General features: G+C 44.2%; 1 protein-coding gene across 5 annotated transcripts in view; it reads left to right on the forward strand.

The window, feature by feature from the left end:
- The window catches only part of EXOG (exo/endonuclease G), a 60,615-nt gene extending 43,688 nt beyond the window's left edge, over window positions 1-16,927 (forward strand). For 3 of the 5 annotated variants that reach the window (XM_053260036.1, XM_053260033.1, XM_053260035.1), the window contains exon 6: window positions 15,289-16,927. In XM_053260036.1, the coding sequence (XP_053116011.1) occupies window positions 15,289-15,750 (462 nt within the window). In that variant the 3' untranslated portion in view covers window positions 15,751-16,927. The remainder of the gene's footprint in view (window positions 1-15,288) is intronic. The other 2 variants (XM_053260034.1, XM_053260037.1) reach the window with 2 other exon arrangements.
- The last annotated feature ends 501 nt before the right edge of the window (window positions 16,928-17,428 follow it).

Consider the following 17,428-nt stretch of genomic DNA (forward strand, 5'->3'; position numbering starts at 1 on the left):
CCCAGTCACTGTCGGCATTTTGATCCGTAGGGCGATAGCATGTCCCCAGTAGCAAGTTCCCTTTCCGACCTTGTATAGTCACCCACAGGGTTTCTGTGGAGGACTCCAGTCCACCTAGGTTTTCTAGCTTGTTAGATTCTATCCCTTCTTTAACATACAGTGCTACCCCTCCTCCAAGGCGCCCCTCCCTGTCCTTTCTATAGAGTTTATACCCAGGGATAACAGTGTCCCACTGGTTCTCACTGTTCCACCATGTTTCTGTTATGCCCACTATATCTATTTCTGCATTAGCAACCAAGCACTCCAGCTCATCCATCTTGGCTTAGAGGCTTCTGGCATTGGCATATAAACACTTATATGCTGAATCTCTCCCCTGATGTATGCTATTCTTTTGACTCTTTGACCTGCTGGTACAGGCTCCTGTCTGCTCTTTATGCGGTTCTACTCTGTCCCTTTCTGTTTTATCTGAATTCTTTGCAGCCTCACACTTTAAAGGATGGCTTTTGCCAAACGGGATACTGCCCAGCTCCCATCTGCTGTTCCCCAGGTGTCATTTTAAAAGCTGCTCTGCAACCTTTTTGATTTTAAGCACCAGCAGTCTGGTTCCATCTTGGTTCAAGTGCAGCCTGTCCCCTTTTTTACAGGCCTTGCTTGCCCCAAAATGTGTCCCAGTGCCTAACAAATCTAAACCCCTCCTCCCGGCACCAACGTCTCATCCACGCATTGAGACCCCTCAGCTCTGCCTGTCTCACTGTACTTGTGCGTGAAACAGGTAGCATTTCTGAGAATGCTACCTTGGGGGTCCTGGACTTCAAAATGCTACCTATCAGCCTAAATTTGGCTTCCAGGACCTCCCGACTGCATTTCCCCACATCGTTGGGGCCGACGTGCACCACGACAGCTGTCTCCTCCCCAGCACTGCCTAGGAGCCTGTCTAGACGCTGCGTGATGTCCGCAACCTTCGCACCAGGCAGGCAAGTCACCGTGCGGTCAACACGTGGGTCACAAACCCATCTCTCTATCCCTCTAATGATCGAATCATCTACTACGAGGAGGCCCCCACCCCCCAGAGGAGTATCCCCTGTGCGAGAGGATATGGGCTCATCATCCACGGAAGGGGTCCCTTCTAAAGGAGCATTTCCCTCTTCCTGAGACCAATGTCCTCCTTGCCCAAGATCTTCATTCTCCCTGACAGCAGAGGAGCTACCAGCCCTGGAGTGGGATGCCTCTATCACATTCCTGAAGGTCTCGTCCACATGCCTCTCTGTCTCTCTGAGCTTCTCCAGATCCGCCACCTTGGTCTCAAGGGAACGGATTTGTTCCCTGAGAGCCAGGAGCTCCTTGCACCGAGCGCACACCCATGACTTCTGCCCATGGGGCAAATAGTCATACATGTGGCACTCTGTGCAATACACTGGGAAGCGCCCCTTCCCCTGCTGACCTTCTATCTTCATACTGTTTTTGTTGGCTGTTTACAGTATTTAGAGAGTTTATTGTCCATTTATTAGATAGTTCATTAGAAGGATAGGTCTCAGCTGTAATGGTTAGCTATTTAACTGTCCAAACAGCCTTTCCCAAGAATATGAGGGATACGAGGGAGGGATATGTACTTACGTTGTCTTCTCCACCAGGCTCCTTGTGATCCTAATAATGCAAGCAAATCACAAACTGAGTGTGCTGTTAGGATGCTGGCCACTGTAAACAAAATGTCCTATATTGTTATGAAAGAATTGTCGCAGCCCATAATTTAACTAAATAAATAAGCTGTATGTAGGTTTTTTGTTTGTTTAAATAATATTGCTATCAGTAAGTAAGCACATATCAAGACAGAAGGGACATTCTTCACTTTACACACAAGGCTGGAAGGAGAAACCTCCATCTACAGAATGTTGGTAATAAAATTATCTCACTAAGTTCTAGGAAATGTAAAGCAGGGAACACACCACTGTTGCTCCTCAATGACATGGTTCACCTCTTATAGGTAGACCCAGAGAGATTCTTCCATCATACCCGGGACAAGATGGGTGCCCTTTATTGTCTGGCTTTCAGTGTTTTCGGTTCTTGTATGCATCTCCTCAAAGCAGAAGCAAATACTGAGAATCTGTCAAGCAGAAGCTCCTTGGAGCCAATATTTCACTAAAGGTTAACTCAAAGCTCCATGAAGACTCCTCCTGACAGAACCATCTCAGATAGGAAAACTGGGGATGTGATCGCAGAATGAACACAGTATAAAGCACCTAATAACAACAGTACTCTACAGAGTAATGGGAGTTGTTTTAATGAACACCATCTAGTGTTCGAAACAATAGAAAACTGAAAAACAAATAATCTAATAATAAAAAGAATTCTACACAGCTGAGCTGCATGTCCTCTTTCTGTAAAAGATGCTTATAATAAAGTTTGAGTTTAGTGATCTGGGCCTGAAGTGATATCAGTTGAAATAACATTATCTATAGGAAGATGTTTAATGGTCAGTGTCATCCCTCAAGTAACAGTTCGGTCAAACCAAGTACTTTCTTGAAGACACGGAGCCCAAGGAAGCCATAGGCTGAATCTAAAGCAGCAGGGATGATGTGTCTGAAGGCCACTGCACAAGACTTCAGTAGCTCAATTAATTCTTTCTTTTTTTTGCAGGGGGGAAGGGGGAGGTGTTTCCCATTATTCCTGGCCCTAGGTGGATGAAAAATGACTATACAGTAAGGATGCTATGGCTGTTGTTCCTGATTCTGATCGAAAATTATGGAATTATGGGCTGACATTTGGAACAACCTTCCAGTAGTGCAAAAGGAAGTTGTGCTGGCATGAGGGAGAGCTTTCCTAGCTGCACTGGGGCCATGCAGCCTTGGGTGCACGGCAGAAAGGAATGAACTTTTAGTTAGCTCTGGCTATGGGAGTGTGTCACCACAAAATGTGTCGGGACACATTTTCAGGTGACACAGGGCAATCTTAGCGCCACCGCTAATTGTAAAAATTCTCTCCCCTTTGCCATGCACCTGATCTGTGCAGCCCCAGTACAGCTAGGAAAGATCTCCCTTACAGCAGCATGACTTCCTTTCATGCTGTTGGAGGACTGATCTGGATGTGGGCCATTCTGTATTCACACAGCTTTAAAATGCTAACTAGGGATGTGCATGGAACCAACTCCCTTCGAGCTGATGGTGGGGCGGGGTGTCTTTAAGGACAGGGGAGGGTGCACTTGCATACACACCCGACTGCGCGTCCCCCTCCAGCACTCTGTGGATAAATAGTCCGACGGAGTGGCAGCATACCTCCTTGCCATCCCATTGTTTTAGTGACCAGAAGTGTGGCGTGTGCGTCATGGGTGGGGTGAGTGCATGTTGCATGCACGATGTGCGCGTGCGAGACATACACACACACACCCGCACTTCCGGTCAGTAAAACAATGGGGCGGCAAGGAGGTACGCTGCTGCCCTGCCGGACTATTCATAGAGTGCTGGAGGAGGAAGCGCTGGGGTGGGTGGGTTAAGTACACCCTCCCCCGTCCTTAAAGCCACCCCCGCCCCCATGTTCGAACTGGTTCGAACGCGGGTTCCGAACCTGTTCGGCATTCTAAGAATTGTATGCTGAACAGGTTCATGCACATCCCTAATTCTAGCACTCTTGAGGTCATCCCGTGAACTTAGCTAGAATTAGGTCCAGGGCAGACAAATAGATGAACTTGTTCATATTTAATTAGCTTATGCCTTAAGCACTGCCAGAGAATGTTTTGATGGACCTTAACACAGCAGAATTGGGGCTCATCCAATGAAACTGATTGACAGTAGATATAGGGCAGGCAACAGAAATTAGTTCTTCACACAAAGTGTAATTAATGTGTGGAATTTGCTGCTACTAGTGGTGACCATTAGCTTTAGGTGGCTTTTTAAAGGATTAGCCCAATTCATGAAGGATAAACCTGTCAGTAGCTGTTGGCTGCAAGTTCTAAATGGAACTTCTTTGTTTGGAGGAGGTCTACCACTGGATACCAGTTCAGTGGGCAAGAGGAAGAGAGGGCTACCACCTTCATACCCTGCTTGTGAGCTTCCCAGGGGCATCTGGTTGGTGGGAAATAGGATTCTGGACTTGATGGACCTATGGTATAATTTACCTGGGCTTATCTTCTTATAAGTACTACAAACACAGATTATCCATAGATGCTAACAGGGGAGTGATTTTGCTCTCATGTTCTCCTTGTGAACGTCTCTACCTAGTCACCTGTTGAAGCCAAGCACTTTGCTAGGTGGATCTTTGGCCTTTGTTTGGAATGGCAATTCTTTTGGTGCAGCAACATGTTTGAGAATCATAGAATTTTAGAATTGGAAGGGGCGTAGCCCAAGCCCTTGCTTGCTGCAGCCTCTCTTAAACAGGTGGCTGTTCAGGGGTTTGGAAACCTCCAGGGAAGAAGAGTCCACCACCACTGCATCAGGCTGGCAAGCTGGCCGGCCCACTCGCTAATAGATTTACCATTAGGAAGAGCTCCTCTTAATGTCTAGCCTGAATTGGCTTCCTTGTCATTTCAACCCATTGATTTTCGCCCTGCCCTTAGGAGCAGCAGAGTACAAGTCTGCTGCTCCTCTTATGTAACAGCCCTTCAGATATTTGAAGATGGCTATCATATCTCCCATTAGTTTTCTTTTCTCCAGGTGAAATGTACCCTTGAAGCAGTATAAGGCCATGTTCCTGCTTTATAGAGTTCTGACTTCGCCTCAAAGATTCTGAAGCACTCTCAGGAAGGAAAGAGTTACGGTGGTGCAGAGAGAATTTCTGTGGATGCTGTTTTAATGTGTTTGGCAATATTGCCTCTGATGCTAGGAGAACTGTATACGGCTGGAAAATGTGTGCTGGCAGCTGAGTTCTTGATGGAATTTGATTTCTATTGACCGTATCCTGCAGAAATCTCAGGTAATTGCCATCTCTAAGGCAGAGCTCACTATGACAAAAGTCCAGTATCTCCACTAGTTTTGTTTACCATGGTGGCATTGCAATGTCCACTCACTAGAGGGCACTGACTTGTGAGATCTGTCTTTCTTCCAGTTATATGTTGGAAACAAAGCAAGTAGCTTCTGTTTAAGATGTTTTTCCTCTATTTGTCTTTTCAGGCCACCTCCTCCAGTACAACTGGAGAAGGGTTATCAGATATTGTGCATGCTGTTGCTAAAATGCCAAGAATACTTTATCTTGGAGATGATTGACAGGCAACGCTTTGCTGTCATTCTTCAGTTCAGCTATTGTGTATAAAAAGATTGGGTGAAAATGAATTTTCTTTCCAAGGCCAAAGTGGAGAGCTTCTTGTGGCTTTTCACCTTTTTCAGCATTGTGCAGCACCATTTGTCTTTTTGACCCTTCTTGGTTTTTATATTGCTGAACTTAATTATAGGAGGTATGCCTGCACCAGAACAATAATACCAATTTTGTGCCATTAAAAACCCATGTTTTGTGACCAGAAATCATTATGTAAATTAAACAGCCCTATTTATTTATTTAGATTTATTTGGTTTAACTTGCACACTCCCAGACATAACAATAACAACTACAAAAACGGTTTAAAAATAACTAGGGTTGCAGCTTTTGGTAGATTAATTGGTAGATTAATCAGGAAATCTGAATCAAAGGAGATATTTAATTGGTAAATGTGCAAATTAAAGGTGCATGTTTTATTTGGGGGCTACTTTGATGGAGACCTACCTAATGGTGGGAAGAAACTTACCTAGGGAGCAAGAGGTTGCTGGCTCAGATCCCTGCTGGTATGTTTCCCAGACTATGGGAAACACCTATATCGGGCAGCAGCGATATAGGAAGATGCTGAAAGGCATCATCTCAGATTGTGCGGGAGGAGGCAATGGCAAACCCGTCCTGTATTCTACTAAAAAACCACAAATGGCTCTGTGGTTGCCAGGAGTTGACACCGACTCAATGGCACAACTTCAACTTTAATGGAAAATGAGAAATAAAATGTTAAAGATATTAGCTGAAATAATGCACAGTTCTTAGCACTTGTGGTGGTGCTGCTGGAGACCTCAACAGCATGGCTGTAGAGAATTGGCAGTAGCACGACTAGCATCACCATATTTATTGCCATTGTTGTGAATGGGGAAAACTGCAATAATGCTGGTGGTGCTTCTGCTGGTTCTCCGCAGTGGCACTACTGCTTCTGGATCTTCAGCAGTGGTGCCGCAAGTTTTAATGGAGGTGTTAGAACTGCATATCATGTCAGCTGATATTTTTTTTCTAACAATGAATGGTAGGGTAGCTTTTGTTACATTTCAAGTTGCTTCAATTTCTTGAAAAGGCCCACATTTATTTATTTTATTTTATTTTATTTTATTTTATTTTTATTGTTGCATTTATATACTGCCTTTCATTAAAAACAATCTCAAGGCAGTTTACAAAAGTTAAAAAACATACAATAAAATGACAATAAAAATATTAAGCTAAAAATATAAAAACAAACCAAATTTAAAATCTATAAAATACAAGCATAAAAACTATACACGGGTAAAAACACATAGAAGCAGCAATTTAAAAAATCATGTAAAAGCCTGGATAAAAAGCCAAGATTTAACAAGCTTTCTAAACAACTGTGATAGAGTCCATATATGGAAATTTTAGTAATCTGCAGATTTGTTTAAATGGAACAGCTTAAAGTATATGATTAATCAAATAAAAATTATTTAATAGATCGATAGCCCTAAAAAACGCACCCTAAAAGATCCTTACAGTCACTATCTAGAGAAAACTATAGGTGTCTAATTTCCATTGATAATTAGTACAAGGCTTTTGCCCTGTACAGTTGTTATGTTTAAATCCTGTTTACTTCAACAGGATCTAAATGACCCAACCACACACAGGCTTATATCCCAAGTGTGTATCAGAGGGTTCCATTTCAATGGAGCAAAGGTTCATTCTCTGTCTCTCACACACTGGACCCTACTCTATTATTTGGATTCTACCCTGAATGTTAAAACTCCTTCTCCCTGTCAGCATTTAATCATCTTATTTATATTTATAAATATATCCCATCTTTCAGTGTAAAACCTTTCCATAGCAGCTTATGCAATAATAGCAATATATCTGAAGACAAGAATAAAACCGTAATAAAAAGAACATGAGCTAAAACAGCAGCATTAGAATATGAACAACCTAGGAAAATAAAAAGATCTTCATCTGTTATCAAAAAGCCCTCAAAGTAAGTATGAAGGGAGCCTCTCTGAGGATATTTCACAGATGGCTGCCACAATTCAAAAAGGTCCTTTCCTACCTCACTTTAGGCAGCAGAGCCATCCGGAGGAGAGCCTTCAAAAGATATCTGAGGGTATGGCCAGGCTGGTTGGGGGTGGGGGAGGCAGTCCCCCAGGTCCCAAACTATTTAGGGCTTTAAAGGTAAGCACCAGCACGATGAATTGGACCAGGAGTCCATGGGGCTATTTAAATACAGGTGAGCTAAGCTAGTTGCCTAGAAGCTGTATTTTCTGCTAAACTGTAGTTTCTGATAGGATTATGCAAAGCTTCAGGCCAATATTTGGCTCAGCTGAACCTGAATCAAATTGTTAACTGCTTCGGGTTCAGTTGGGGACTAATCGTACCCACTTCGCTTTGAGCAGCTTCAGCCAATTTTGCCAGTCCTCTTCTCCCTAACCAGTTTACTTACAGGGAGAAGGTGGGCACAGATGCAGGAATGTGGCTTCTCTTTGAAACAGAGTGCTGGAAGAGGGGTGATGTCTTCTTCCTGTAGCCCTGGGAAAGTAAAAAGGGGTTTGGGGGATCATAGTCTTTTCAGAGACTGTGATGCAAGTGAAGTGTTTGAACGGAAGACATTGGCAGGGTGTGCTGCCGGAGGACTGGTGAAGTGGGATGAAGCAGTTTGCTTGAATCAAACCACTTCACCAGCCCACAGTCCCAAATCAAATTGGGGGCTGTTCTGAGGACTGAGGCAGCCCTCCAATAGGATCTTGCACAGCCCTAGTTTCTGATTGTTTTCAAAATAGTCTAATATAGAAGTTGTGAAAGTATGAATAACCTTGGCCAGACTTTTATGGAGAATGAATCTTGTTCAGAATAGGTTGAACCCCACCTTCCTGGACAGATGAACCGCCTCCCAAATAGTATTTTTGTCTGGCTCAAGTTTTAGTTATTGGCCTTCAAATACTCCATTACTGATCCCAGTCACCAATTTAGCACATCCATTGCCTCGTGGCCGTTGTACAGGAGAAGTATATCTGAATTGGATGTAAAGGAGAAATTGAGTTGGGTGACACCAACTGATGACACCTCACCCCAGGTTCCCGGTAGACCACACTCAGCAGCTTCGTGTAGTTGTTAAAAAGCATGGGAAACAAAATGGAGCCTCCTGGTACTCCACAGCATAAAGGCAATGAGTCCCCCAAGCAGGCAGTGAGTCCCCGCTTCTGGAATTGGTACCACCTTCTGGAATTGGTCTCACAGACAGAAAGGAAAGGACACTGTACTCCCTAGCCCAGAGGTTTATCCAGAAGGATGCCATGGTTGCCGCTTCCAAAGAAGAGCACTGAGAGATCCAGGATAATCCAATGGATTTTAATTCCCTTCTTTCACCCATCAGGGATTCTGTCTGAAAATCAGGCCTGAAGCCAGATTGAAAAAGAGTGATATAATTCATCTCGTCTAAGAGTGCCTGAAGTTGTACAGCAACCACCCACTTAAGCACCTTGCCCAGGAAGGAAATATTGGTAACTGGTGGATAATTATTGCAGTTTTATGTGTTGAAGGACAGCTTCTTCAGTGTGGACCTCTATCACCAAACGCTAGCCCAAATTTTCAACATTTCCCCAAGACATTTGAGTTCAGGCTTTGTCCAGGTTCCTGGGGATATAGATGCAGGGTTGTGCAGAAGCCAGGTCTTTCATGTAACTTCTGCTTCCAGAAGCCAGTGCTGGTGGAGAGGTCAAACAGCAAGGGCCATGGCGTCCTGGCAGCATGATAGCATTTCCTGGCCCTTGGCCTTAGGGAGATTTTGATATGTGTCTTGTAGAGTTAAACATTTCAGTCACTACTCTAGCTGGAAGACATTGCCCAAAGAGTTAGACCTGGTGCACCCCAGAAACCTGTGACAGTATGAAACCTAGAGAGGCAATTACACTTCACCATTGTTCTGTGTAACCAATCATTGGCAGTGATGGCAATCAACAGGCACAGTGCTGTATTTCAAGCATTGTAATTATTAGCTTTGCACACCTCCTTGTCGTAAGAGATTGGCTCTCCCCCACTGCATTGATTATTTAAGTTATTGTAAGTTGTTTTAATTAGGCAGGATGCAAAATAAATATGACAAGTTCAAAGCAAGTCGTAAGCTGAAGCCGCCGGTATGCATTAAAGCAGGGCTTCTCAAACTTGGGTCCCCCAGTGCTGTTGGACTTCAATTCCCATAATTGTTGTTGGACTTCAATGCCCAACTGGGGATTATGGGAGTTGAAGCCCAACAGCATGTGGAGACCCAAGTTTGAGAAGCCCTGCATTGAAGTATGGGCCAATAGGGATGATGGGGCTGAAGGTGGCTGCCCTTGGAGTCCTAGTGTCCCACCAACAGCAAATATTTTCACACCCTGCCCATTAAAAGGGTGTGTGGTCCTATAAAAAACAATTTTGGATGACTGGGGAATTTCTGGCATTTACTTTGTCTTTTTAATTTAACCTTGGGGTTCCTAAATATTTTCTTCCCCTAGACTCCCTGTAGTAGAATCTCATTCCTCTTTCCCACCTGTTCCCCCTTCCAACAGTGTGAGATGTTGTATTATAATCTTGTATTATCTACACATGTAAGAGGTCAATTGTGATTTTTGTGATATAATAATCTTGTATTATATACACATGTAAGAGGTTAATTGTGATCTTAATCTGTTCCCATTCCCAATATTTAATATTCTTTAGGGTATGCGTAATAATCATACTTGGGATTTATATGGGCTATTTCAAGCATCCAAAGCATTTCCCCCTTATTCAGTTAAGGTAAATGTAAATGTCATTATTATTGTCACAAGGATGGACCTGAAACAGAAAAGTCATTCACATGACCTCTTACTTGGGCAGTGGGAAGGGCAGGCAGGGAGGCAGGCTCCTCCCTGCCTCCCCACAGACGATCTAGAGGTTTCCTAAATCTCTGCCACTCGTGCACCCACATGCGCATGGGGTGGTGAGCAGCAGAGTAGTGGTGGCTCTGCCCAAAGCCACGCTGGGTCCTCCGTGGACCCAAAAGGCAGCACATGAGCAGTGGAGTGGTTGCTCTTAGGACTGCAGCTGCCCCGCTCTCCCCCGCCCCACCCCCACACACCCAGCTTGCTGCTAAAAATGGTGGCAGGCCAGCAGGAAGCCCAGTTCCCCGGAGGCGACCGTCCACACAGTTGCCTACAGAGGTGGAACAAAGCATGGGTTCCTTCTGCCTTGATTAAAAGCTGGATGGAGATGTCGGGTTGCCTGCAGCTGGAGCACCTGCGAGTGGAGGGCTCCCAGACAACATGAGCTGCCTACGTCTGAAAATCTCCCTGTGGCCAAGAGCCAGGAAATGCTGTCATTCTCCAGCCACTGCCCCTGCTGTTTGACCTCTCCACCAGCACTGGGTTTTGGAAGCAGACGTTACATGAAAGAACTGGCTTCAGCACAACCCTGGATCTGTATCCCTAGGCGCCTGGACAAAGTGTGTGTATGAACTCTCTTAAGGAACAGAGTGGGGAGTTGCACACTGAACTGTGTTAATCTGCTGACCATTGCGTGTCTGCTGCGTGTGCATACAATCACAGTCACAACACACTCACAACATATACCTTTTTTTCCATCCCTGGGATATTCTGCAACATTGTAAGGCTTTTCTCGCAACACTAGCTGCCTGGGTAGGCTCTCTTTAGCCTCTGGAATCCACTAGACCTTTTCCCTGCGCAGATTTGTTCGCTAGGCAGGCGGTTCTTGCACATCTCTCTTTCCATCTCTGTTGCCCTGTGAAGAAGGGAAGAGTTATCCAGAAACTCAAATCTTCCTTTCCTGCTGTGTGCCACACTTTCCACACCTCCTTTGCTACCTAGCAGTGTTCAGCTGTATGTGCCTTAGAATATTTACTTGGTGTAACTAGGATGGCTTCCCCCAAGGAATTCTAGAAGTTGTAATTTGGCTATGAAGTTAGAGCAGGCTTCTCGACCTATGGCAACTCCCACCACCCCCAGTTACAATTTATCATGACTGGGGATGATGGGAATTGTAGTTTGGCAACACTGGATTATCACAGATTGGGAACCTCCGAGCTGGAGAACACATTATGGACTGTGTGAGAAGGGAGAAGAGATGGCAACAGTTCCTTAGCCATGCAAGAATCAATTGGTACAGCCTGTTAATGAATTTTCAAGAGGCTTGAACTTCTAAGGAATGCTGGTTGCCAGGGTGAGTGGAGAACACATCATGCCGCTATGAACAGAAAGCCTTTCTTTTACAATGGTGGATGAGCAAATGTGTGAACTGCGTAGAAAATGAAGTGTCCCCACTCAGGTGGAGACGGACAAGGGCTGGAGATTGGTGTGCCATGTGAGAAGGGTGGTTCTTCTGACAACTGCCTAGAATTCATTTGTGGCACATTCCTGCACTATTTGAGAGTGAAGGGATTTGGATGTACCAAATCAGTACATTCAGTGCCTCCAAGCTATGTGGCAACTCTGTAGATCACCCCTGCAGTTTTTGGCTGGCACAGCCACACAAGGAAATATGCAAAACCTAGTGCAATATTGCATTTGTACTGGCTTTTAATCACATCAAGTTAACGATACTATAAAAAAAATCATTGCTGTTTGGCCAGGATGTGTTGAGGCGGTAGCAAGTGACTCTTTTTAAAGATAGTTCTCTGGATGTGAGGTAGACTATTGCAAATCAAAGAAGACATGTGCATGGATAATCTTTAGATGTTTTCTGTTCAGCTACCATAGAGGCACATGCTCTCTGCCTTTCGTAGAGAAGCAGCAAGAGAATTGCGTGTCAGGTATCAATAATAGAGATTGATGCTCAAGTTCTGAATGGTGCAGATTCATCAGAGGATCCACTAGGTGGCAGTGATGCATCAAATAGCTCTGAGCCCCAGTGTTCGCTAGTCCTGCTTCTCTGGATGAGGAGAGTTTCAAACCTATACAGACACAGCTTATTAACATGCTGATTCTACTACACCCCCACTCCCCCAGCTTGCTTGGACTGAGCAGTCATGTGGAACAATGCACATTACTTGTCTGAAGAACATGCCATTATAAAAAATAGTCTACAATAGTGCAGCTCACATGGTGGAAGTAAAACTCTTCTTGTTCCTATGTTTGTCAGTAGGTTAGCAGTTAGATTCTCTTCGAAACAAGATGCTAGTGCCTCCCATTCTAAGTAAGGAAGTTCTGCAGTAGACAAGGAAATAGAGAGATTTTAACACCCAATCCTTAACCACCTTTGCCCTACTCCAGAGGCTCTGGTGTGTGCATAGGGGGTGCTAGATTGCTGTGCTGGGAGCAGACTTCTTTCTCCCTTCTTTCTGGGAGGCAGGGAATGTTCAAGATTCCACGCTAAGCACAAGGAACACTTTGGAATACGTGATGGCCCCTGTTACCTGCAAAGCTCTGTATTCATCTCAGATTTACAAGACTTGATATACACTGAAAAGGGAGTAGAGGGCAAGGGTGTAGGAGCCAGACTGATTTGAGAATGCCAGTGTGAGATGTGAATTCCAGGTGTTTCTGCTTTCAAGAAACTGCCTAGGATGATCCTAAACAAATTCTTAAAACAATACCTGAAACAAAAATTTAAATACAAACAACACTTTAAGAGAGAACAGAGTAACATTAAGCAAAATCCTGTTTGCAGCCAGGAGAATAATAATTGTCCACCAGTCCAGTGGCCCAGATGCTGTCTGGAATGAAAAGGTCTTCAGATGTTGCAGAATGGTATCTTGGAGGGAGCAGATGGGGAAAGAGCTGCACAGTGTAGGCATGGCTACAGAGAAGCCATTCTCATGAATTCCTGACGGTTGCACTTAAGGCAGCAGAACATGCAGGAGGACCTCTCCAACTGATCTTTGTGGAGAGGTTAGGGAGTGGGTGGGTAAGGAGTCACATTTAGCTAATAGTCCAGTAGTGGCTGGACTGATCTTCCTTTGTGGGTGTGAGAGGAGATAACCTTCAGCAGCCATTTCTTTACCCATGTGCACAAAAATATACTGCATACCTGTAACGTAGAGTCCCAGCCACATGCAAGCATTATTTATTTATTTATTTGGCAGTTGCTACATTCAGAGTTTTCTGGCCTGAATCAGTTATGTGCACAAATGCCCCAGTGTGCCACATTCAGTGGCAGTGATCAAAGGAGTTTGTTCCATAAGATGGGGTAACAACTAGTTCATCCTGCCCCACTGTGTATAGGCCAATATAGGCTAACAACTAGACTAATGAAGATCAGGGGGGCAGTGGATTGGTGGTTTTAATCACTTCCCCCTGCCTTCTGTAGCCAACTATGAGGCTCTTCTCAAGATCAATGAGAAGAGCCTCTAGGGGGTTTGCGAGGAGAGCGGGCTAAACCCACTCTCCTCGCAGATGACCAGCCAGTCTGTTCTGGGTGGCCGTAGCGGCCACCCACACAACTGCCGGCTCCGTGACGGAGCCGGCGGGGGCTGGGAGGATCGGGGGCTGCGCAGCCCCTGGAAGCTCCAGTACGCCCTGCATAAGCGCAGGGCATACTAGAGAGACCCCCTAGCTGGGAGGCTGCTTTTGAGCCTCCCGGTCGGGGGTCTCCTCGTGAGTAGCCACGGCACGGAGCCACACTACAGCTACTCATGATTTAAAAAACCGGATTTGCGGAGCACTCACTCCACAAACCCAGTTTAAGGGGAGGGGTAGTTAGGCGGGTTAACCACCTGGAAGCCACCGGGCTTGCCTGCGAGCCTAGTGGCTCACACAGTCAGGCAAAATCAGGCTAGGCTCTCCTAGCCCAATTTTGCCTGATCATCAGAATAGCCTCTGTGACTCCCAAAAATATATCCCTGAAGTCATACATCCTTCAGGAGTATATTTTTAGGAGTCACAGTAGGCTACAGAGGGAAGGGGAGACTGATGAAAATTGCCCCTCTTCCATAGCGCATGCTTGCATTTGCTGCATGTGAATTTTGTTAGTCTGGATGTTGTCTATAACAAAATAATGTATGACAAAGCTGAGTGTCTGTATTGATCAGAAGTCTTGAATGTATAAAATTAAATGTGGGCAGCATCTAGACCACAGCTGCCCATGCATTAGATTGTTTTGCATGCATGCAATGATTTTCGCCCATCCCCCCCTTCCACCAATGCTTCTCCTGAAAATGTCCCTGAGGGCTGAGGGACCCTCAGGGACGTGTATTGGAGGCAACAAAGGGAAGCAGGGAATTGGCAAAAACTGTGTCATGCATGCAGTGTTCTAACTGGAGGGCCGTGTTTGTCTGGATTTTGTCCACTGCTTTCAAGTCATCTACTGAACCTATCAGATGTAAAGAAAACAACCTATGTGTGTCATGAATTTAAAAAAAAAATCACTTCCTTTTGGTAAGTATCTTCCACTGTTGCAATCACAGTAACTTGAATGCCTGTTTGTTTTGATGTATTTAATGGCAAATCAGTTGTTTAGGGTACAAGAGTGAAATTGCGCAATCAGTGCTCTAGTCTAATCTTCAGATGAAGCCAAACATCAGCGCACTTTTACGCATCTGTTTAAACCTCTACAGTGCTGATGAGATGTTTTCACCAGGATCAACAGTGCAAATATAAAACCCATTTAAAACTGGTTTGATTGGTTTTAAGGGACCAATGACAATCTGAGAACTGATGTTTTCTAAAAGAGACAAGAGTTTTTGCTGTTAATCACTATCCCTCTTTCAGAACTAACATTCTCAGGGTTCCCTGAGAGAGGGAAGTGTAGAACAGGTATACCTATACAGAGAATGCTACTCTCTTATAACCATTCTACAAAATCTTCTCTTGTCTCTATGTCGGAGATTATCATTGAACATGATAGTAGTCACGTTCTTCCTTTACTGTGTCCCTGTTTCTTTCCCTCTTTCATGGGATCATTGTCACCAATTAGCTTGAGTCTATTTTGGCAGGTCTCCATGAGAGAATTACCACGGGTTTGATGCAAGAGGAGAGGAGTCTCCAATATGGTGTGCCTTTGATCTGTTTGGCCGTTGCACATTACGTAGAAAATAGCAGTTCTAAATGTGGGAGGATTATGGCCTAGTTTCAGATGAGTTTGGGTGATACGATCTCTCTGCTCTGCTGATAGGTAATTGGAAAAAGCGATGTGGCTGTGCCTTCTCATCTATACAAAGTGATCCTTGCCAGGCGAAGTGAAACATCCACAGATCCTTTGGTACTTGGGGCCTTTGTGGTGCCCAACAACCCTATTGGCTTTGACCACCAGCTGCTGGAATTCCAAGTTAGTATTGAAGACCTGGAAACAATGTCGGGCCTCATTTTCTTCCCACAGGTGAATAAAACCAAAGATGTTAGAAACATCTGTGAGGTGGACACCTGCAAGCTGATGGGCTTTGAGGAGTTCACTTTGTACATCACCACTCGGAAGCTACAAAGTGCTCAGACGCTGGAAAAGTTGGAAAAGATCATGTCAGAGTTACAGGGAAAAGGAATTGAGCCTGATGAATATCTCTTAAAGGTTTACAAAAAGAAGGAAGAAGAATTAGCAACAAAAAAGTCAACAGTCGCTAGAGAAGGGAGAGCTGGTTAAGATCTCATTCTAAAAATAATGTGTGGAGTGTGTATTTTCAGTGAGGAACTGCTATACAGCAATGCTCTTATTGTTAAGAATACAGAATGCTTAGACAGACCTTCCCAGTGACTCTGCTTCTTTGGTAAAAATGCAATAATTTGCTGTGAGAAATGAAAGCAACCTCTGTGGCACAGGATGGTGATGGAGCTTATGGTAACTGGTTTGGGCCCTTTTCTAAATCAGTCACCAGATACTGGGTTTATTCAGAATCCTTTCTGAGAATACTACAAATGTAAAAGAAAAGTCACCTTGGAAATGCAAGTGGAACTTGTATCGATGTAACTTTCCTTTTCTAACATGATGCTTTAGGAGTGACAATGGAAGCAATTACTGGAGGACGGTGGTTTCTCCCTCACTGGAGACCTTCACGCAGGGGCTGGGCAGTTACCCGTTGGGGATGGTCTGTCTATAAATTCCTTGCATTGGGCAGGGTGTTGGGACTTGATGGCCAACAGGGCCTCCAGCAACTGTATAACTCTCTGATACTGTTTTGGAACACAAGAAGTTGCAAGTCTGTCTGTCTGTCGCTCCCTCCCTCTGCTCAAAACATGATGCTGTGTTGTTTTTTAGAGAACAACTTCTCCGATGCCTTTCTGTTAATTTTCCAATTTTCTCCTTGAGCACAACCACAAATTACCTCAGTTATCAGCAGTTTGTTACCCAATAGCGTCTTGTGCTCTGAAACCACTGTATTTTCCCCATATAAATGTAACCTTATGTAAATAGCACTCCTGCATAAAACTGACATTCACATTATCTCAGGACTGCACCGCTTTGGCCCTTGTGCTGTTGTTGAACTACAACTCCCATCATCCCTAGCCACAATGACCATTAGTCTGGGATGATGAGAGTTGTAGTCCAACAACTGTTAGAGAGCTGACGTTTTGCAGCCCTGCACTTTCTGAATATTTTGAGTATTCCACCTGGCTAGTTGTATTCTTTTTAAAAAATAAGTTTGTATCCTTTTCTTCATTGTAACACCTTCAGTGTCCCAATTTGACAGTACTTTCATTTTTGTTCATATTTGTTACTTTAAAACATATTCACTTGAAGGAGGGATATTAAAATGTCATTTGTACATGATGGCATGTTGAGAAGCTGTATGTTGTTTTAATACACATTTTCCCAAAATGTTGACTTTGACTTATTCTTAAGAATTATAGAATCTGCTTCATTCGAGGTCGGGGTTCTGGTCTCAGTGGGCCTCTTTATGTTCTTTGCGCTTCTACACGGGATTTTTCCTTTTAAGCCACAGCCCCTGTGGCATATCACAAGTTGCTTTTTGAACTACAGAAAAGTTGTAATGCTTTCCTGTCTCCATGTAATGCTGGAGACAGGAAAGGGCTGCAGTTTCAGAAAATGAAGAGGAAATGTTACGTGCTCAAATCTATCCCTCAGCTTCTCTAATCAAAACCTCAATCTTTCCTTGCCACTAAAATACAGTTCAAGTGTTTGAGTTACAATTACATAAAGTGAATTGTTTCAAGATAATGATAGGTTTTTAAAATTATTTTTGCTGGAACATATATTTTGAGCCAAAAGCCAGTTTGTGTTGTTTTTATTTTTAAGTGATTTGACAGTAGGGTTGGGCATTTAGTCAAAAAAGATGTGATCAACTGACTGGTGAAATATTATG

Source organism: Hemicordylus capensis, chromosome 6, assembly GCF_027244095.1.
Source record: "Hemicordylus capensis ecotype Gifberg chromosome 6, rHemCap1.1.pri, whole genome shotgun sequence".
Classification (NCBI taxonomy): domain Eukaryota; kingdom Metazoa; phylum Chordata; class Lepidosauria; order Squamata; family Cordylidae; genus Hemicordylus; species Hemicordylus capensis.